This window comes from Erythranthe guttata, chromosome 5, assembly GCF_056151865.1.
Source record: "Erythranthe guttata isolate IM_541 chromosome 5, IM_541, whole genome shotgun sequence".
In the NCBI taxonomy this organism is placed as follows: Eukaryota; Viridiplantae; Streptophyta; class Magnoliopsida; order Lamiales; family Phrymaceae; genus Erythranthe; species Erythranthe guttata.
In genome coordinates this window covers 3,316,389-3,336,977 of record NC_142537.1, presented here as the reverse complement: position 1 = coordinate 3,336,977, position 20,589 = coordinate 3,316,389, and the positions used below count along the sequence as shown (strand labels likewise).

General features: G+C 34.7%; 3 protein-coding genes across 8 annotated transcripts; 1 reads left to right on the top strand and 2 right to left on the bottom strand.

Annotated features, from left to right (window-relative positions):
* Nucleotides 1-2,029: 2,029 nt before the first annotated feature.
* Nucleotides 2,030-6,109, bottom strand: PTR2 (peptide transporter 2). The gene is made up of 5 exons (XM_012990698.2): nt 5,807-6,109; nt 4,938-5,043; nt 4,634-4,851; nt 3,308-3,864; nt 2,030-3,129 (listed from the first exon to the last, which is right to left on the bottom strand). The coding sequence occupies exons 1-5, from the start codon at nt 5,858-5,860 to the stop codon at nt 2,307-2,309; spliced, it is 1,758 nt and encodes a 585-aa protein (XP_012846152.2). The 5' UTR covers nt 5,861-6,109; the 3' UTR covers nt 2,030-2,306.
* A 1,039-nt stretch (nt 6,110-7,148) lies between these two features.
* On the top strand, nt 7,149-12,566 carry LOC105966223 (PPR containing protein). Of its 6 annotated transcripts, none has more exons than XR_016031363.1 (10): nt 7,149-7,332; nt 7,427-7,602; nt 8,292-8,415; nt 8,500-8,844; nt 9,154-9,316; nt 9,760-9,883; nt 9,967-10,032; nt 10,410-10,652; nt 11,247-11,430; nt 11,588-11,631. XR_016031363.1 is itself a non-coding variant. In XM_088818576.1 (10 exons), the coding sequence occupies exons 2-9, from the start codon at nt 7,444-7,446 to the stop codon at nt 11,346-11,348; spliced, it is 1,332 nt and encodes a 443-aa protein (XP_088674702.1). In that variant the 5' UTR covers nt 7,196-7,332; nt 7,427-7,443; the 3' UTR covers nt 11,349-11,353; nt 12,473-12,566. The 6 variants fall into 6 exon arrangements, 4 of the variants coding, with proteins under 4 accessions (XP_088674702.1, XP_088674703.1, XP_088674701.1 ...); XR_016031362.1 differs by having other exon boundaries at nt 7,160-7,332; nt 7,427-7,608; XM_088818576.1 differs by lacking the exon at nt 11,588-11,631 and adding an exon at nt 12,473-12,566 and having other exon boundaries at nt 7,196-7,332; nt 7,427-7,608; nt 11,247-11,353.
* Nucleotides 12,151-14,847, bottom strand: LOC105966045 (Homeodomain-like superfamily protein). The gene is made up of 6 exons (XM_088818578.1): nt 14,411-14,847; nt 14,182-14,258; nt 13,980-14,022; nt 13,667-13,754; nt 13,387-13,540; nt 12,151-12,536 (listed from the first exon to the last, which is right to left on the bottom strand). Exons 1-6 carry the CDS (start codon nt 14,589-14,591, stop codon nt 12,297-12,299), a joined length of 783 nt encoding a protein of 260 aa, XP_088674704.1. The 5' UTR covers nt 14,592-14,847; the 3' UTR covers nt 12,151-12,296.
* Between the last annotated feature and the right edge of the window lie 5,742 nt (nt 14,848-20,589).

Sequence of the window (20,589 nt, the reverse complement as noted above, 5' to 3'; positions counted from 1 at the left end):
GTGAAACTCAAATGGAATCGTTCTCAAAATCGAGCTTGAAATTGGCCGACTCAGTTAACCAGCTTAGTCGACCAACTAACCGGTCGACCTTTTGGCAAGGGTTAGTATTTTGATCGTATATTCATCATTCAATCTCCGACAAAGACAATTCAAGATGATTCGGAAAGCCAATTCAAATAGCTAAAATTTCGTTTCGAGTGGGATTATTGTGGAAAACAACCTTAAAGTTGACCAACTCAGTTGACCCTTTATTATATTATGAAATATTAGCTAGTTAAAAAAACAAATAAGGGAGAAAATGTTTGGTTTGCCAAGGCTAAAACTTTGTGGAGCCCAATGCCTCCAATCAAGAAAGCAAGAAAATGTTTTCGAACCATCTTCAGGAAAAATAACGAATAAATAAATAAATAAATAATAAAAATAATGATAATGAAAATAAAGAAACAAAGAGGCCCACAGTTTGTGAGCTTTTTAGATTTGGTAAGAGTTAACAGAAAGTTGTATTTAAAGTTAGGGTAAATTACACCTACACCCCTAAAGTATACTAAAATAACTTTAAGATTCCTGTGGTATTTGTAATTACAGCTACACCCCTGAAATAATTACCGGAGCCAAGATTTCATGTGCTTGGGACAGATATGCACTATATTTGTTTACCGCGGGGCCGTTAATGCTACCATAAACGAAAATTTATAAATCTTGTATAAAATAATAAGGATTTAAGAAATGTTAGGAGAGCCATGTCATCTCCTAACTCTATGTTTTCTCCACCACTATCTGAAACTAATAGTCCGTTAGAACCCTAACGGAATAATTTATCCAATGCATTATTTCGTTAGGGTTTCTAACAATATTTCAGGGGGTGAATGTAATTACTAACACTACAGGGATCTCAAAGTTATTTTAGTATAATTCAGGGGTGTAGGTGTAATTTACCCTAAAAGTTAAGACATGGGATAGAAATGAATGTTGAGAAGAAAGAATATATAGAGTAGTATATTTCAAAAGAATCAATCAAAAAAGATTTTCCATGTGACAGCCCCTCCCTAATAATACAACTAGCTAGAACCCCATTGTAAATCATTGCCAACATACCAAATAACAAATAAACACCATTGGATTCCACCAAGAACACACACACACACACACAATCCCATCACGAAGCTTTTTTCGATTTGTACGTTTTTGCGCAGAAAACATATACCACCATATTTACGAAACTAACCCCAGCTAACGAGCCAAAAGAAATAATCGAGGTGGCCCCCATTTAAATTATCCGATATCCAACCCGTTTTCCCTTCGCGGGTCGTTTGCCACGTCACCACCGTGAGAATAAACGAGCTTAAATAGGTCCCCAACGAAGTTGTGAGGAGCCACAGCTGTGCACAAACTCTGCATGGCGTCCGGTGATTGGTCGTAAAAAAACTCCAGCTGTCCGATAGACGTGAACACTTCAGAAGCTCCCAGTAAAACATACTGAGGCATGCACCTGCCAGAATATACTCACCGGTACAGGAATTGCCTCTTTGACCAAGTCAAACTCACTAGTTATCCTCGGGCGTCGGATCTCCACGAGGGCGGCTGCTGACATGGCAAGAACCGATATGAAGACCCCGATTCCCATTCGCTGGAGCTCAGAGAAGCCAATAGGTTTTCCGGTGAGCTTGGTACGAGGGCTTTTTCGTATAGGAGACTACTATCATTAGGGATTGTCAAGATCCGTTTTCTGCACGAAGCAACGAGTACCTGACAAATTCGAGTAAAAGGGCTTCCACCTGGTTTTTTAAACCCTATAGAGACGAGTGCCCGAAAAGAAACTGGCAATAGCAGTTGCCATAAACAAAGCAGGGATGCCGAAACCGAGGCCCCACCCTACATTATCGTGAATATACACTATTAAACTGCAATATACACTATTAAACTGCTCGACACCAAGGCGTCAATTGAAAAAAGATTAACCTTCGATTTCTGTCATTTAAATTGAAATGGTAAAACAAAAAACAAAAAAATCGGATCAGAGTCGGCAAAATTCGAAAATGGCGTTCCAAACTTTCTATCACGAATCAAATCATATGTTCACTAAATTATTGGTTGTATGATTGTATCTATATGTAGTCACAGACAGATTCGGCGTGGAAATGGAGGCGAAACAGAAGATGAAGCATAGGCATCAAGCTGATCAGCCGCATTGAAACAAAGCTATAAACAAACTTCTTATACAGATCCATATAATAATAGAGTGGTCCTATCGTTCACATAAAAAGTGCTCAAACATGAAGAAAAACAAAATATAGAATCAGCTGAGCTCACGACGCTTTCTTCGACTTATAGATCTTGGCGCAGAAAACATACACAACCATATTCGCAAAGCTCAGCCCGGCTAGCAGCCAAAAGAAGTTATCCAGCCGCCCCTCGTTCAAGTTATCTGGTATCCAACCTGTTTTTCCACCACGGGTCGTTTGCCACGTCACCACCGTCAGAATAAACGAGCTTAAATAGTTACCCAACGAGGTCGTCAGTAACGACAAAGCGCTGCACAAACTCCGCATGGCGTCCGGCGATTGGTCGTAAAAAAACTCCAACTGCCCAATAAAAGTGAACACCTCAGCAGCCCCGAGTAAAAAGTACTGCGGCACCTGCCAGAATATACTCATCGGCACCGCCACACCCTCGTTGACCAAGTCTAACTCCCGGGCGATCCTCAGCCGTTGGATCTCCACAATAGCCGCAGCCGACATGCAGAGGACCGAGATGAAGAGCCCGATTCCCATGCGCTGGAGTTCCGAAAATCCTCGCTCTTTCCCGGTGAGCTTTCGGGCGAAGGGGACTAGGATTTTATCGTAGACCGGCACCCAGAAGATTACGCTGATGACGTCGAAGCTCGACAGGCTGGCGGCGGGGATTGTGATGGGGCCCGCTGATGTGTCCATGACCATGCCTTGCTCGACGAACATTGTTGACATTTGGGCGTACACTGCGGAGAAGACGATTCCTGTTGCCCATATGGGGAACATGCGGATTAGGATTTTGAGCTCCTCGATTTGTGTGACTGTGCAGAGCTTCCATGGGTTGGAGTAGTCTCCTGTTTTGGTTTCGTGGTCCGAGATTATGGCGGCTCTATCGAGGCACCTTCGAGAAGAAAGAAAACACGAAAGAATAAACAGACAGCTTAATGTGATTGCTTCGTCGTGGATTTTCAAATGAGGAAAACGGAAATGCGAAAGGAGATGAAGACAAGTTAATGAAAAGAAAGCTAGCTGCCGAGCGGAAGATCCAATGCAGAAAAAAAAAAAAAAAAAAGACGTACTGTAATTCATCGGTGTGCAGCAATTTCCGACTCCCTTCAATTGCAGAGCTTTTATCCTGTGTTTCGTATAAGAGGGTACTATCATTAGGGATCGCCAAATTCCATTTACGGCACGAAGCAACGAGGACCTGACACATTCTGGTAAGAGGGCTTCCTCCCGGTTTCTGAAACCTATACAAAGGAGTGCCCGAAAAGAAACTGGCAATAGCAATTCCCATAAACAAAGCAGGGATGCCAAAACCGAGCCCCCACCCTGCATTATCTTGAATCCACACGATTAAACTGCTCGATACCAAGGCGCCAATATTGATTGAAAAATAAAACCAATTGAAAAAAGAACCCTTTTTCACTCTCTCTCCGGAATCTGTGTCGTCAAATTGATCAGCACCGAAAGATGAGACACATGGTTTGATTCCTCCTGTGCCAAGTGCTATAAGATAGAGGCCGAAGAAGAATACTGCGTATTGAGCAGGTGTGGCAGAAGGGCATACGGAGTCGACGCATTCGGGGGGTTTGAAAATAGGTATAGTTGCAGACAGAGTCAGCGTGCCCATCCCCTTCATAAATTTAGAAAGCAATTAAGTGTAATTAAATTGGAGCAATCAAAGAAGCATCTTATATAAGAGACAAATTTAATATAAGATAATAATAATATAAATAAATAAAAACATATCTGAATTCTGTTTCAAGTATCTCCTGACAATAATGTACAATCAAATCGTTGGAAGTAACTTAATTGCTAAATCTACCACAAATACTTATAACCGAATAGATAATGACGTACAAGACCGTGATACGGACATTTAGTTCCAGCTGAACCGGAAAGTTAAATTTGAAGTAACAAATTCAAAAAAGTAACTAGCTTGCGGTTTCATGCACTGGAAACTGGGAAATTTTAGAGAGGAAAACTGAAGTATAAGGTTTCAGGTTACAGCACCAAAGACTGAAACCAAATAAAGGTGATTGGGATGTCTTTAATGTTTTCGATTTATTACGGCAAAATGCAATTTACAGACCAGGTGACACTGATTCTAACTTCTTACTTTGTTGTAGTGAAGGGCGCAGACAGATATTAAAGGAATAACGCAATACATGCATAATTCCAATTGATTGTAGAAAAACAAAAGCAAACGTCTCTTCCACTATAAAAATTCAAACGCTGGAAATGAGGGACGAAAACGGGCACCCGTGCATGAGATAAGAAACCATTTTTGTAGACAAACAATCAAGATAATGCAGCCCGTATAAAGCCAGAAAAATCTACTTATTGCCCGATTTTTTGGTTTTTAAATAATCAGAATTGGGAAAAGAAGTTAGGGAATTTACAATGAAGTAAAGGGTAGAAAAGGCGGCAATCGTCCAATATCTTCCCCAATAAGCATCTGCCAGGACTGCCCCAATAAGGGGAGTTAGGTAACAGGTGCCTTGCCACGTGGTCACATTTCGAGCAGCTGAGACATTCCCTTGGTTTAACTTTTTGGTTAGATAACTAACAAGATTAGTCGCAATCCCATAGTAGGCTAGTCGCTCACAACATTCGGTTCCTGCCATTAACATAAGAGATTACAAGAATTGATGAAACGAGCAACAACTGTGGAGTCGTATCGTAGTGTTGTAAAATGTAAAATACCGAGAATAAAAGGGCATGCCCTCCAATTTCCAGTGTTGCTCTTCAAAACGGGGTTCCCCTTAATGTCGACAGAACCGTCACCAGTATAAAGTCCATTACTTTCACTCTAACGGAAAATAAAAAAATAAAAAATTATTTCTACAGCGAATAGCTGGATTAACGACCATCAAGCTGAAGTACTTCAAAATATTTAATCTAAAAAAACATTTTCAAAGTAGCTATTTTCTTAGAACATAAGTTATAGTCACGAGCCAATGAATATTTGCCTGATCGTAATCACTTATAAGACGAACAACAGCGATTACGCAAATAAACAGGTGAATAATTTCTTATATTTTGCTCTAAGCAAAAAATGTTTGCCAAATCTCACTTCAGGGTCAAAAGCACCTCGAGTTCAAGATAATGTGAAGATGAATACATCATCGATACTGTGATCGGAACGAAAACGTACAATCTTAAATCAAAGAATCACAGTTTTAAAAGCTATTCTCATCTGCCATTGGGATTAAAATAACTTCAATCTCTATCAAAAAAACCAAGAGAAAGCAAAGCAAACACTTCAGTATTTCTTGGGCCAACCGAATTACTTACTTAGCTGACAATTACTTCATTTGTGAATATGCACAAACCTAAATTACGTGCCCTAAATAGAGATAATCCCTAATTCATCCAAATTGATCTGAAAAAAAAATCACTTAACTCGAATTGCAAGAGAATAACAACATCAAATCCCCCAAATAAAATAAACAAACAACAAAATCAAAAAAAATAAAAAATTCACAACATTCAGATCAGAAGAGCGAAATTTTACAAATAAACAATTCGAAATTGCTGCGTAAAATAATAGAAAATGAAAAAGGAAGAGGCACCTCCACAATAAGACCGTCCTCCAAAAGCAGTCTCTCTTCCTCGTGGGTACCCATGGTTTCTGTGTGTGTGTGTGTGTTTTGAGATTTCAGTATACTTGTATGTGCTGTAGATAACGGAAACTATGGTAGACGGAATCTTCACGCTAACGGAAACCCATGGATGCTGGTAATTGATGATGAGTGTAATATTATTGTATGGAGAGAAAATGTGATCAGATTTTTTTATTGTTTTATTTTATTCGTTCTTTCAGATTCCCTAGGCCCCTTTTATTTTCTTGGAAATAGGAATAAAATTTAGAAATTTAATAATTCTGAAAACTCGCAATTTTTCCGTTTATTATTAGAATTTCGATAAATTAATACTCGATAAATTTATCTCTTTTAAATAAATAAAAAAATTCTGGTCCCAACTTGATAAAAACTTACTAAATTATTTGTTCGATAAATTAATAAATAAATAAAAATTAATCCTGATTGTAAGTGAAAAAAATAATCAATTTAATACATAATAAGAAAATATAGTATACTAATATAGTAAAATTTAATAATGTAGTATTATTCATATTTTATATAACATTAGTTTTTTTTAATCTGAATGGAGTTTCTATCTTTATCTCTTAAGATTTGAGATATATCCATAAAAAATATTAAAAATAATTTATTATAGAAATACCATTAAGTTTTTTTTTGGGTTGCTAAGCGTTTTTTTCTTTTATATATAACTCTATTTGGGTTCGTAACTTATATACATAGATTAGTTTATATGATATTTATTGTCTCGCCGTATTTGGAGTTCCCATAAAATGAAACATTGAAAGTAAAAATACGCGGAGTTGTCTAGGGTCCCGAACGGCTGTATCTTCTCAAATTATAGTTATCCAATAAAATTACGCCACATGAGATAAGTATAAACTATTAAGTAAAAACTAAGCAAAATTAGAAGGTTGTACTTCTTGAACACTACTATCATGTATACAAATAAAATTGCGTTCATAAGGTAAACTGATAAAGTATGAACCCTTCAAAAGCACGATACATGAGTCATAAGCAAAATTACGTGAAGGACCAATTTTCGTTAAAATTGAAACCTAGTTATAAATTCAGAAGTCGTAATTAATTACTTTAATTTGTGTAAGAAACAATAATTATCGTAAAAAATAATAAATATAGAAAACCAGAAAAATCGATAATTGAATGAAAAATATGTTTTTGAAATTAAAATCGGATTGAAAATAAAATCTTGCGTATATTCCAATTTTGATCCACGATTTATCAAAAATTAAAAATCAAAAATCGAAAATCGAAAATCGAAAATCGAATACTAAATAATTGTTTACAAAATAAAGAGAAACTGAATTCGAAAAGTTTTATTCCAATTTTCACAAAGATACCCCACAAACACTCCCGGCGCCCCCCCAAACCCCCCACCACTTTTGACCCCCCGGTTTGGAAGCTGGTAAGGATATCATCGGCAACAGGCTCGGACTACGCTTCGGAGCTCCCAAGCCCAGACACAGAAACACACGGTATAAGTCTGAATAGCCGTTAAAGTTTCCCTCTTCAAATTCCCTCTCTTTCATTTCATTAGTCAGCTTCCATTGATTTTTTTTTTTTCGCTAGGGTTTTAGCTGCCGTCAATGGGTAGCAGAGTTCCGGTGGAGCACTACAGTTTGACATCCGCCGCCGCCAATTCCTACATCGGAAATTCCTTGAACGACCTCAATTCCGGCGACGATGACACGGATCCAGCCGCCGATGACGTCACCGACGATAACGACGATCGGTCCTCTGCTATCGTCAGTGTTAGTGTGAAAATTACTGGATTTTTTTTTGTTTACCGTATTTTTGTGGTTGCTGAGACTGACATTTTTTATGCGAAAACTTGAAATTAATATGATTTTATCTTTTTATAATCTCGTGCTGTTGTCATGAATTTACTGTGCAGCAAGTCCAGTTGCAACCTGTTGATTATCATTTTTAATTTATAAAATTCAGCCTTGTAATTTCATCGTGAAGAATTCGCATATGGTTTGTTGATTATTTTGTTGATGGGAATGCGGTCTCTCCTTCGTATGGTTTATAATGTAATGAATAACCGCTCTTTGCTAGATATTCTTATCAATTTGCATTTTATTCTGTTATTGCAAGTCAATTTACCTGTATATGATTATGTAATTAATCTATATGTGAATGAAATAAAATTGTCGGAAGGAGGAACAGTATCTCGTTCTGCCACTACCATTACTTTGTTTTTCATTTTTTACAAGAAATTTATGATTTTAGAGTTCCTTCAACTTATGCAGAGCACAAATTTAGCAGATGTAAGATACCTTATGCTGCTGAAAAGCATTAATTTCACCAACAGTAATATTCGCTACTCGGAAACAGAAGTTCTCTGTGAAGATTGTTTCTCCCTCAGAAATGCGCTGGTTCATATTTTTGTATCGCAATTCAAATTATCAAATTGATGTTTCAAATCTTGTAGGACTGTATGCACGAGGCTTACGGGAACTCTTTACCACTTCACAACATGCGAGTGGAGGACGATAGGAGCAGTCTTAGAAATAATGGGTCTTCAAGCGGTCCATACTCTATTTTGACAGTTGATGGTAACGTTTATTCCGTCTATATCATTTTAATGATTATTGCATATTCACCTAATATCATTCTGATGTCGTACCTATCTGTACTAGATCTCTCCCCAATTGAAACAGCTAGAGCAAGATTTTTGGACATCATTGTAGATGGTTTTATTGACTCGCATGTGATCGAAAAATCGGATTACGAGGCTGATTACATGGTGCAACAATCCTCCCAAGATAACACAAGCAAGAGGAAGTCCAGAGAGATCCGACATGAAGGCGACGAACGCTATGCTCTGCCCTTAATGTATATCGCAAACATGTATGAAACATTAGTTAATGAAGTCAACATGAGATTATCATCGATGAGTGGTATGCGTGAAAAGACCATCGGCGTAGCCCTTGAAGCAGCAGGTGGACTGTATAGAAAACTCGCAAAGAAATTTCCAAGGAAAGGTACCATTTTCCCCTTTCTCTTGGTATAAGAACTATTGAAAATTTGAAATTGTTTTCTGGATGCATCAAAATATTGCAGTAATTAAGTTGAATCTTGAATTCTTCTCTATAATTCGTTACTTATTCTTCCAAACACGTTTCATCTATAAAATAAATAATTAGTTATTTCCCACCTTTAGTTTCTTGATTTCCTTTTTGAGAAATCTTTACTTCTAGGTCCGAGTCTGGCCTTTTATCTCTTTGAAAATAAAATAAATAATATGCTATTGATATTCTTGCAAATATTTCACGTTGATGTTCTAATTGTAGGTTCTTGCGTATATAAGAGGAGGGAGCTAGCTACTTCTTTTGAAACAAGATCAAAGTTTCCCGAGTTAGTGATACAGGAGGAAAAACGTGTTCGTTTCGTGGTGGTAAATGGATTATCTATTGTTGAAAAACCAACAAAAATTGGTGTAGATGACGCTGAGTGGTATGTTGAGTTCTCTCGTTCATCCATCAGTCATGATAGCGTTGTTTCCTGACTAGAAAAATCGTTATTTTTTAACTCTGAAATAATGCTTTCAAAATGTTGATAAATATCTCTTTTCCTCTCCCTCTCTCTCTTATTTACCATTAAACTTCTTCCTCTCCCCCATTGTTCTTAAATCTTGTAAAGTGCCTCTGGTTTATGGGCATCGCGCTCTGATTTCATAATAGACTTGGTAAAGATACGTTCAAGTAGTCTGCCATTAGTATGAAGAGATAGGCATAATATTATGTGCTTGATGTATGTAGAAACTGCCAATTGTACATTGATTTCATTGTTTCCGAAAATCAGAAAGCATTTCCTAACCTCTGAATACTAAAGGCTATAGATAAGTCTCCATATGAGTAAGTTTCGTGACAATAATTCTATTGCACTATCTCAAATAGGTTCAAAAGATTGACTGGACGGAATGAAGTTGCTATTTCTGCTAGAGACTACAAGTTTTATGCTCCAAGACACAAGTACAGGCGTGGCATATCGAATTCCATTTCCAGCATACCTGGTTTGCCTGTAAGTTTCTAACAAACTTTTAGCCGCAATGCTGGTTTCAGCCTCACCATTCAATCTAATTAAACTCCCTACATATATCTCAGGCATTCTCTAGTCCTGAAAATTCTTCTTCGATGAGTACTTCTCAAGGCTATCGCCCAGCAAACGATGTGAGATATTCTTCTTGTTTGCAACATAAATGCATTCTTTTTACACTTAATAAAATTTGGTGAATGTAATCAATCCATTTGGTTGTCCCGGAAGAGTTTTATTTTTGTTCATTTCTTCTTTGCCGAAGGATGTTTAAAATGCTGGTATAGCTGCATGCAGGTTTAGGGTATCATGTTAACTTTTCGAGTGTCAAAAGGAGAAACTAATACATCATATTTTGTAATGCATTTTTATTTTATTTTAATGCACCTAGGCAGCCAAGAAGATTGTGTATTGTTCATATAAATACCTCTTTATTAACTTTTTCCTCATTTTTGGTTTATGTATTTCTTATTACTACCGTTGAGTTACACATCCTTTTCACTTGAATGCACAGAATACCGAGCAGACTCCACCGAAGCAACATATGCAAACACTGGGACATCAAACTCAGTTCCATCCTATGCACCAGAGTCATCATATGAATCAAAGTTCACACGCATCTCTGTATATGCACAGCCAACAGTGTGTTCCTCCACCTCAGTTGCCTGAAATTACTCACAACCAACACTCAGCTATGGCCCAACATATAGCTTGTCTACAGTCTCATACTCACGTCGGAGGGCGTCTGCATGTAATGGTTAGTTTGTTCTTTTTCATCTCTTCTCAACTTTCTCTCCCTTTTCGTATTCAAGTATGCAATCATTAGAACATATAATAATGGAGTTAGAACTCGAGCTCTACCACATTTCTAGTTGTTGAAAGCCCACGATAAATAAATAACGAAAATATATGCAATAGTATAAATAATTAAGCTTGAAATTTGAGCCCGAGCTCGACTCTTGGCATAATGATTCCATCAGTGTTTGGATAACTCATATACATGACAACCCGAGACGCAGTATATGGTTGCATTTAGATGGAATGATTCGATCGAAATAAATCAATCCATAATAACAAATTCAAATCCTAATGTTCTTGAAATTTATAGTCCATGCACGAATTGGTATCTCCGAATCTGGTTGTACCAGCTCTTGGTTTATTATGATATCTGTCTTTTTCTTTTTCTGCACGATTATTCATTTCAGTGACCGCTAGTTTCGTTGTCCTTATCCAGTAGTTCTTATGTTGGAATTGACGTATTCAATTTTCATTGTGATCTACAAATATTTCAGTTTTGAAAAAAGAAAACGTTTCATCGTCGGATTAATTTCTTTTTTTCAATGGTTTTCAGCCGAGTAGTCCTGCAAAGTTCTGCGATGAATGTGGAGTCCCTTATCTAAGGGAAACGTCCAAGTTCTGCTCGGAATGCGGTACTAAGAGATTAGGAACCTGACCGATGTACGTCTCTCTTCTCCCATGTCAAATGTATATTTTTCCCTTGTACTTGTGTATTGCTGTGTAAATTAAATCCTATAATTTTCATTTAGAACCGGCTTTTTTTCCAACCACAAATAGGTGTTTAAACTTTCGTCAAATTAGCCAGATGGCATAATTAATATATTAGAATTTTTTTTACTTTTAACCAAGGAAAAACATTGCATAGGCATCAATCTTATTTTAGACATTTGTAACTTATCTGTAATTGAATGTTGTGGACCGATTTTTTTTTCTCGTGATTTTCGTTGTTTTTTTTTTTATAATTTTTCTCGCAGTTCTTCTCCTAGCTTGTTTGTCGTTTGAATATGGGAATTATTCATCACATACTAAATATGGGCAAATTACGGCCACCACTGAGATAAGGTCAAATGACGAAGAAACCCCTCGTGTTTGAATAATTACATGAATTAAGGTCTGGTTGGATTACATGGATCAAGAGCTACTTTTAGATTTGATTGAACAGTATTAATTCTCTAATTGACTAACTAAACAGTTACGCAGTTTTATTTTTGTTTCTTTACAATAGGTATAGTATTAGTAATGTTAGAATTTAGTATTTTAATTTAATTTTTCAACAACACCCATAACTTAATAATAATAATATTATAATTTGTATCATTTTAGGGACAAAATCATCTTTCTTTTTGTCTATTTTAGTAATTATCTATAAAAATAATCACACGTGGTAGTATATAGCTACTAATCTTATCGTATATCAAAATTTGATAGCAGACATCTTTTACCGGAATCTGAATCAGTTTGAATCTTGACAATCGAACATCATTCACCAACTCTCGATATTCGTATTAGTCAATAGAACTTAATATTAGTAAACGAACCGCGCCGAACAATATCCAATAATACTCATATAAATAATAAAAAAAAAAAAAAAAAAGGAAAAAGTCTAAGCACCACATGGAGCAATAGACAAGTCTAGGTTAAGTGGAAGAGATTCATGGGAAGAATTAGAGGTAATAGCCTCACTAATCTCACTAGTGGAAGATAATACATTATTATTATAACTTGTCTTGTGCAAAGGCAAAGATAGAGACAGCTCACAAAAATCTACTTCATTCACAGATTGCTGCTGCTCAAACCCTGTTGAGTATTTCTTTAATTCCCCATTATTATTGTCTTCTTCCTCCTGCAAAAAGGTACATTTGAATCATTTATTCCTATATGTATGTATGGTAGATCTTTCTTCTTATTCTTTTTTTTTCAAAAAAATTGCAACCAAGTCATAAATGTTGGGGAAGTTACAGTTTCCATCCCTCAAGTTTGCATTGATTACACATTTGGTCCTACGTGTTTACAAAATAAACACATTTGGTCCCTCGTGTTAAAATTGACGGAAATGACCAGAAGTGTTGATTTTTTTAAACATGAGGGGCTGATTGTGTTTTTTTGTGAAGACATATGAAATCGGCTTAAACTTAAGGGATGAAAACTGTATTTACTCCAATAAATGTTTTATTAAATTTGTTTACAAAATATGGAAATAATATAGTGTAATCAAACATATAGCTGGGAGAGGTTAAAAAATTCTGCTGAATTTTCAAAAAAACACACAGAAATTAATGAATCAAGAAGATAGGAATTATTGACTAAAATAAATTAATTCTACCAACTCCAAGAATTTGCTGCTCAGCAACCTAATACGTAAATAGTTTATGCCTAACTCTAAATAAGGTCAAATAATCTATAAATTAATACAACCGGCACTAATAAAATTCTATTAATTTAGCAAAATGTAAAAAATTATCGAGTTAATAATTTAGTACGTTTTCACTGAATCGGGACCGTAAGAAATTATTATTTAAACAAGATTATAAATTTATCGAAATTCTAGAAGAAAGTGATAACTCATAAATGGTGAATATAGAAAGGAAAAAAGAAAAGTTGACCAAGAATATATAGGGGTATTTGATTGTACCTTGGCTTAAAAATCTAGAGAGAGAGAGAGAGAGAGAGAGAGTAGGGGTATTTGATAGTACCTTGAAAAAGAGAGATTGTTGTAAAACCCTGTTTGCTTCATCATCCATTATTCCAACTTTCTCAGCCATACTAGTCTTCTTCTTCACGTAATCATCACCTCTGTACGGATCATTTATTCTTCTTTGTCTGCTTTCCATTTTCTCGATTCTTGCCCTATATATTATATTATATTATATTATATTATATTATATTATATTCAAATAAATAAATATATTTTTTAATTATATATATATTAAAGATTAAAAAAAAAAAGAAAAGGGGTTCATGTAGATTGATCACCTTTTAGCAGGAGAAATGAACAGATGATTCTCACAATTAGACTGTTGTTTCCTTTGCTGTGCAACAGTAGTTGTAGTAGTACTTCTATCTGAAGAACAAAGTGAAAAAGAATGGATTTTTAATTATTAATTTTGCTTTAATATTTAATGAGGGGTAGAGTTTGTAGTAATTTAATTTAATTTATTTATTAGATTATATGCTGGAATTAGATGAGAGTTAATGTGATTGTAGCTTCTACAAAAACAGAAATGAAATAATAAATGAAGTACTTGAAAATTAAATAATTTAGTATATTTCCATATATATGTGTAACCTAGTCTGGTGGTAGTGGCCTCACTCTTCATGCTTCTGTACATCTGTTTTCATCAAGATTGCATTAGCACAGACATGAGACAACAGAATTTTGTAAGAATTAGAATAATTTAATTTATCAAGAAATTAAATCAAACATCAATAAATTAAATAAATAATTGATTATTAGAAAATAATTATAAAATAATAAATAAATAAAAAACCTGGAGATGGCTTTTGACATGAGAAATGGTGAGACCTCTCACATCCATCAACTGAAGAACAAGCTTTGGGGTCGCTTCTGATTTTTACACACACTGAGCGTGAGAAATAAGAAGAATATATATATATATATATATATATATATATATATATATATATATATATATATAGAGAGAGAGAGAGAGAGGGAGAGAGTTTTAGAGAGAGAGATGGGGGTTAAAATATACGTACTGTGTTGGCCGCCGAGGGTGTGAATGGCGTGAATGAAGCAGTGGTGGAGATCAGGTGTCCATCTCAAACGTGGAACCTTTGATCTTACATATTGTCTCACTCCATTATTACTATTATTATTATTATTGTTGTTGTTGTTGTTCCTCCCATAATAACTAGTACCCATGATTTTTCTCCACATAAAAATAAAAAGAAAATCAGAGAAAGATTAACGGATTCAAGATTCTTCCCTACATCAAAACCCAGTTTGAAATTACACCATGTTGAGAGGAAGAAGCAACAAGAGAGAGAGAGAGAGAGATGAGAGAGAAAGAGAAGGTATAAATAATGAAAAAAAAAGGTGAAGAAGGGGTGTGGGAAATAATAGGGTGGTGGCTACACCTGCAAAATTCCTGGTGCACTAGATCAGTATATAGTAGTGGAATAGTGATGTTGTTGTTGTTGCAACCCATACATATTTATATATACATACGTGTATGTATGTATGTATATGGAGGAGTGTGGGATCGGGTCGGGTATATAGGGTAGGGTCGGGGTGGAAAATGAAAATAAAGAAGGGGGAGGGGGGATAGTATACTACTATAGATCACGAGGGTTGTTCTGATGTTCTTCTCTCTCTCTCTCTCTCTCTCTCTCTTCTCTCTCTCTCTCTCTTCTCTCTCTCTCTCTCTCTACACACACACAGCAACAGGCAACAGCAACAGAGAGCAAAAGAGAAGGAGGGAAGAAAAAGGAAGCTGGGAATGATGATTACCAAAATACAAATACACCAACTGCTACGCTGCTGCTGCTGCCCCTGCTGCTGCCAACAGGGTACCACTCTCTCTCTCTCTCTCTCTCTCTCCTCTGCTCCTTTGACTCTTGTAGTATGTCTCTCTCTCTCTCTAGCTCCTTATATTATTTTCTCTCTCTACATTAATCTTTACTACCACCCTACCTCTCATACACCATGCACCCTTCATGTATTTACAAGTACAAATACTATGTACTACTATGTATATTTATATATAATAATATTTTTTAAATATATCTGTTTCCAAGTACGCGTACTAGTATTTGGCTAAGCTATTAAGTTATTAACAAAGTAGGCCAAATTACTAGTAACCCATGAGTAAGTTCAAATTACGAAAACTTTTCTTTTGTTTGGGTGATTAATTACACTTATCCCCTCAATTTTGTATTATATATCTTACGAAAATATTCATCTAGAAGTAAATTTAGGGATATTAATTCGATAAAAAACTCGAACCTAAATTTCGGTACGCCAACATTTCATACCGTTTATCGGACGGATTACACGATTTGGGTCAGTAAATAACTGAATTACGTAAATTTTATTGAACATATTTTAAATTAACTAAACAAGAGGGGTTTTTTTCTCGTAATTTGACCTTATATCAGGGGTGGCCGTAATTTGCTCAAACAAGTATTATAAAATGTTTAATAGCTTATAAGTTCTTTTAAAGGAGTTTTTAAATATTTTTTAAAAATATTTAACAACTCAAAAATTAAGGTGTTCTAGATATTTAAGATTTTTTTTTAAAGTATATATAACCCCACTTTTTGTATTTGATTATAAATTCATTATCCAAATATTTTAAAAATAAATTGAACAGCTTATCAACTCTAAATAACTTATCAACTCTAAGCAACTTATCAGAAGTAAAAGTTTATCGGTTGATTAATATAAATAGGCTTTTTAGGCTTGCCAATTAGGTGCCATCACATTAATTTTGTTGTGTTCTATTCTATCTATCTATTGTCCTAGTTTCTGCTTTTATATATATATATATATATATATATATATATATATATATATATATATATATATATATATATATATATATATATATATATATATATATAAACAGAAAAAGATGATGAATTTTAGATTTGCATGGATCCATACAGAGAATATATTTCATGCTGGTTGATTCATCAAAAGGGCAAAAAAAGCAGTTTGATTAGAGATACCTTTCCGGATTCCAAAATTTGTACCATTTTGTAATAACTTACAAATTTGTTAGGAATGTGTGGCACATATGGCCCGGTTTTATTTATGCCCAATTTGAGTAATGTCCTTTTTTTTGGTTAAATTACATTCACAACCCTTAGGTATGCAAAAATAACTTTAACGTCCCTGTGCTATCAGTAATTACAATTACCCCCTTGAGACATTGTTAGAAACTCTAACGTAATAATGCATTGAATAATTTATTCAGATATAGTTCTAACGGACTATTAGTTTCAGAAAGTGGTGGAGACAAGATAGAGCCCGGGGTGATTATACCTTACGATACCACAGGAATCTTAAAATTATTTTAGCATATCTCAGGAGTGCGTGTGTAATTTACCTTTTTTTTGTTTGGATAAGTGTAATTGTTTGACCAATATTTTTGAAATTAAAATTGGATCTGAAATCAAAATCTCATATTTACTCTAATTTTGATGAAAAAAATAATTAGAACTCGGGACTTTTGGAATGCATAATAAAACATATATATTGTCGAAATATTTTAGGATTGGGAATGATGGAATTCGAGAATACCCGCATCAATTTACACCCCCAATTTTTATGTAATTAGAATAAATTTCAGAAACGTTTTAAAGTTCCTCGTCGAAATACATAAGAGAGAAAGTTACAAACAAGAAAACTCGAAGTCACTCGAAAAGCATTGAATAAATTCGCATTTAGAAATCACTCAAAATGCATTAATTGAGTAAAATTATATTTGAGCTACATATTGATCCCTCGTACAATTTCCCACTGGCCAGTGGTTTATTTTTTCTGATTTTAAAGTCAGATTTGTGATCATTATTCAGTGAAATAAATAAATAAATAAATAAATGCATGATGACAGTTTGTCCTTCTACCTCCATCATGAATTCAAAAAAAAATATATATTTATTTTTATAAATAATAACGTGGCCAAAAGGACACAAGTAATTACTGAGATAAAATAAATATTATGTAATGTAATTAGCTAACACTTAAAACAATTTTGTTTTAGTACACATAGATTCTTGAAAGGCAAAAAAAGAAAGAGAGATTTTTTAGTGGAATTATTACAGTAATATAATTTAGCAACCATGGGCACCTCCATTTAGCAACCATGGGCACCTCTCGAATTATTATAGTAATATAATTGGATTTTTTACAACAAAAAATCCCATTGGATATGGACTTGTGAGTTACTGATTTTACAATATTGCCCTTAAAGTTCTTGAAATCTCATGCATTGCATGTATAAAATAATGGGCAAATAGCACTTTACCCCCTAAGAAAACACCATTTTTCGCACTTTCCCCTTGAATATGTAAAAAGTGACAATTTCACTTTGTATTATACGACTTGTTGCACTTTGCCCCAAAGATGTATTGTAGCTAGATTTGAATATTTTGAAAGGATGATTTCATCATTTATGGACTCCGAATCCGACGTCAGTGGGGAAGCCAGTGTAGGGCCAGGGGGGCCACGTCACCCCCTCAAATTTTAATTTTTTCTACTACTACTTATGTATGTATAGTTTTTTTGCCTGTGCATTGTCCTCCGGAAATAAATGGATCTAACAAGTAGGATAAAGAAGTTACGGATTGTGACTTGGAACTAGGGGCGAATCCACCCTTGAGAAGTGATGGACTCAAGTCATCCTCAATTGTAAAAATCTCCACTGTATTACGCATTTATATATAATGAAGTCCACCAAAATTTTATTATTTGTACTCCTAAAATTCAAATAAATGCAAAAAAAAATACTAATTTTTTTTTCCTATCTTCTGATTTTGAAAAAAAAAACGATATTTCTTTCGGGGTGCTGCCCCTGAACCCCAAAAAATAAAGTCTACCATGTAACAACATCTTAGATTTACCAGTATTGGAACAATAATTGTTCTCATTACTTTTTGTTACATTATTTTTAAATACATTATTCGACCCCCCCAGTGGCGAAATCCTGGCTTCGCCACTGTCCGCCGCGCGCAATAGTTTTTCCTCCAATCCGCCCAAAAACTTAACTTCCGGCCACTAAAAGCGCACGGAGTCTTCAACCTCCAATTCCAATAATCCCACAAAATATCTGCCCCCGCCCCCACCCCCATCGCTACACTCCGCTCAGAAAAGCCTACCTCGAAATTTACATCTTGATCTACGAAGAGGTGAAATTAAAAGTCTACATGAAGATGAACCTCAAAGCCCAACGGGTCGATCTTAAGACCCAAACTCAACACCACCGACATCAGCAGCAACCTCCATAAGTACACCGACTTCGCGCGCATTCATGCTTGACTTCAAAATTGACGATATTACCCTTCTAAATCCGACGATGATTTCACTGGATATACACCTCTGGGGCAAAGTGCAACAAATTGTGTATTTTAAAGGTGGAGTGTCTATTTTTTATATTTTGAAGGGGGAAGTGCAAAAGTGGCAATTTTAAGGGTGGTGAAGTGCTATTTGGCCTAAATTGGAGTTGGGGGTGAGTGGTTAGAGAGAATGGTGCTAGGGTGCCAAAATGGCATTAATTGGGGGTGGCAGATGGAATGATGGAAAATTCCTGCAGAATTAATTATAGGATAATGTGTCCAAAAAATAAATAAATAAAAAAGGAAAAAGAAAAGGCAGTAGGACTATTTTTTCATTACTGGGAGTCTGCCATTCCTTTTGTCCTAACACATAATTATGAATATTAGCAGATTCTGTAATAAATTCATACTTATTTATTTATTAATTAATTAATTTATACATGTGGAATTAATATATAATAATATTTAAAAAAAGGTAGCTCAATTATATCAATTGAATCCAATCTATGGACTATGCTACATCAAATAGAATGTAATGTTGGTACAAAATTTATTGTTCATACACACTAACAAGTTCGAAAATGCCTCCAGACATTGCCATAGATAATCGATAAATTTGAAAATTACATTGATCACCGATTCGACAAACTTCTTTGATGTAATTGAGATTCACGATTAGTTAACACCGAAAAAATTTATATTACGTTACGTTGTAGATTAATTAAAGAAAATATGAAAATATTTCGAATTTCCCTCCTCAAATTTAAAAATAAAAAATAAAATATTTTTTTTTTAAATAAAAAAAAAAAAAAAAAAAAAGAATTTTGACCTTTGTAATGTCAACTTCAAGAAAAGATAAATGCTAGAAAAAAAAAAGAGGTGAATAGGGTTGAAAAAGAAGGTAGGAAAGAGTAGCCATCTATTATTATAGATATATATATCATATGCATGGCTTTTACCCTTCGAGGCCGCCGGTCTTTTTTCTGCCCCCTTCCCCTTTACCATCATGCCCCTCGGCTTGCGTGTGTTAATATATATATATATATATATATATATATATTTTAATTTTGGTTTCATTTCAAGTAATTTTGGTTTCATTATTAATTAGGAAATAAGTCAAATAAAATCAAGTGACTGATTAAACATTTCTCCAAATGAGTAGTATAACGGTATTTACATTCTTCAATGAATGAAACATTCATCCCCCACCATATTGATTATTGATTAGGGTTTGATGGTGTAGAATCCACATTCTCACCCTACTTCTTTAATAAAACCAGTAGAAAGCTCATCGGACGCTGGTTCTTGGACCGGTTATAGTGAAATGACAAATGGAAAATAGTAAATGTGTGAGAGAGTTTAGAAGAGAGTATAAAAGTATTTTAGTGATGTTTTTTCGTATATTTGATCGGACTTGTCACAAGACTTTGTATAGGAAGACCACTACCACTATAATCACCTCCTAGTTTAACTCGCCTTAAGTAGGTTGAGATTTACATTGATTGCTCCATTACCATACTAATTTACATACTTTCCTGGGGTTGTCTAGGGTCCGAGAGGGTTGTACTTTTCGGACCACTATGAGTCAATAAAAATATGACACATAAGATTAGTACGTACCTAGCAAACAAATGTACGATCCATGGGTTACAAATAAAATTACATAAAACTCCCTTTCAATTAATCTTAAAACATAATGGAAAAATTAATAATCTAAAAGTTAATTATAAATCAACAAATTTTAAATTATATCAAATAAGATACAACATTACGTCAAAACTAATTATTCTTCTTCATAAACTATAAATCTAATTCCATTAATCCCCTTTATTCATTAAAATCGTTCCTCTAAGAAAAAACTACCAGGATTCATCATC

Coding starts and splice junctions, on each gene's coding strand:
- PTR2 (XM_012990698.2), bottom strand. CDS start 5,860: ATGGGTACCCACGAGGAAGAGAGACTGCTTTTGGAGGACGGTCTTATT. Junction 5,044..5,806: donor AGGACGGTCTTATTGTGGAG/GTGCCTCTTCCT, acceptor ATTTTCCGTTAG/AGTGAAAGTAATGGACTTTA. Junction 3,865..4,633: donor TTTCTACCCTTTACTTCATT/GTAAATTCCCTA, acceptor AAATTTATGAAG/GGGATGGGCACGCTGACTCT.
- LOC105966223 (XM_088818576.1), top strand. CDS start 7,444: ATGGGTAGCAGAGTTCCGGTGGAGCACTACAGTTTGACATCCGCCGCC. Junction 8,845..9,153: donor AAAGAAATTTCCAAGGAAAG/GTACCATTTTCC, acceptor TTCTAATTGTAG/GTTCTTGCGTATATAAGAGG. Junction 9,884..9,966: donor CCAGCATACCTGGTTTGCCT/GTAAGTTTCTAA, acceptor CATATATCTCAG/GCATTCTCTAGTCCTGAAAA.
- LOC105966045 (XM_088818578.1), bottom strand. CDS start 14,591: ATGTGGAGAAAAATCATGGGTACTAGTTATTATGGGAGGAACAACAAC. Junction 14,259..14,410: donor CACCCTCGGCGGCCAACACA/GTACGTATATTT, acceptor TGTAAAAATCAG/AAGCGACCCCAAAGCTTGTT. Junction 14,023..14,181: donor ATGTCAAAAGCCATCTCCAG/GTTTTTTATTTA, acceptor TGATGAAAACAG/ATGTACAGAAGCATGAAGAG.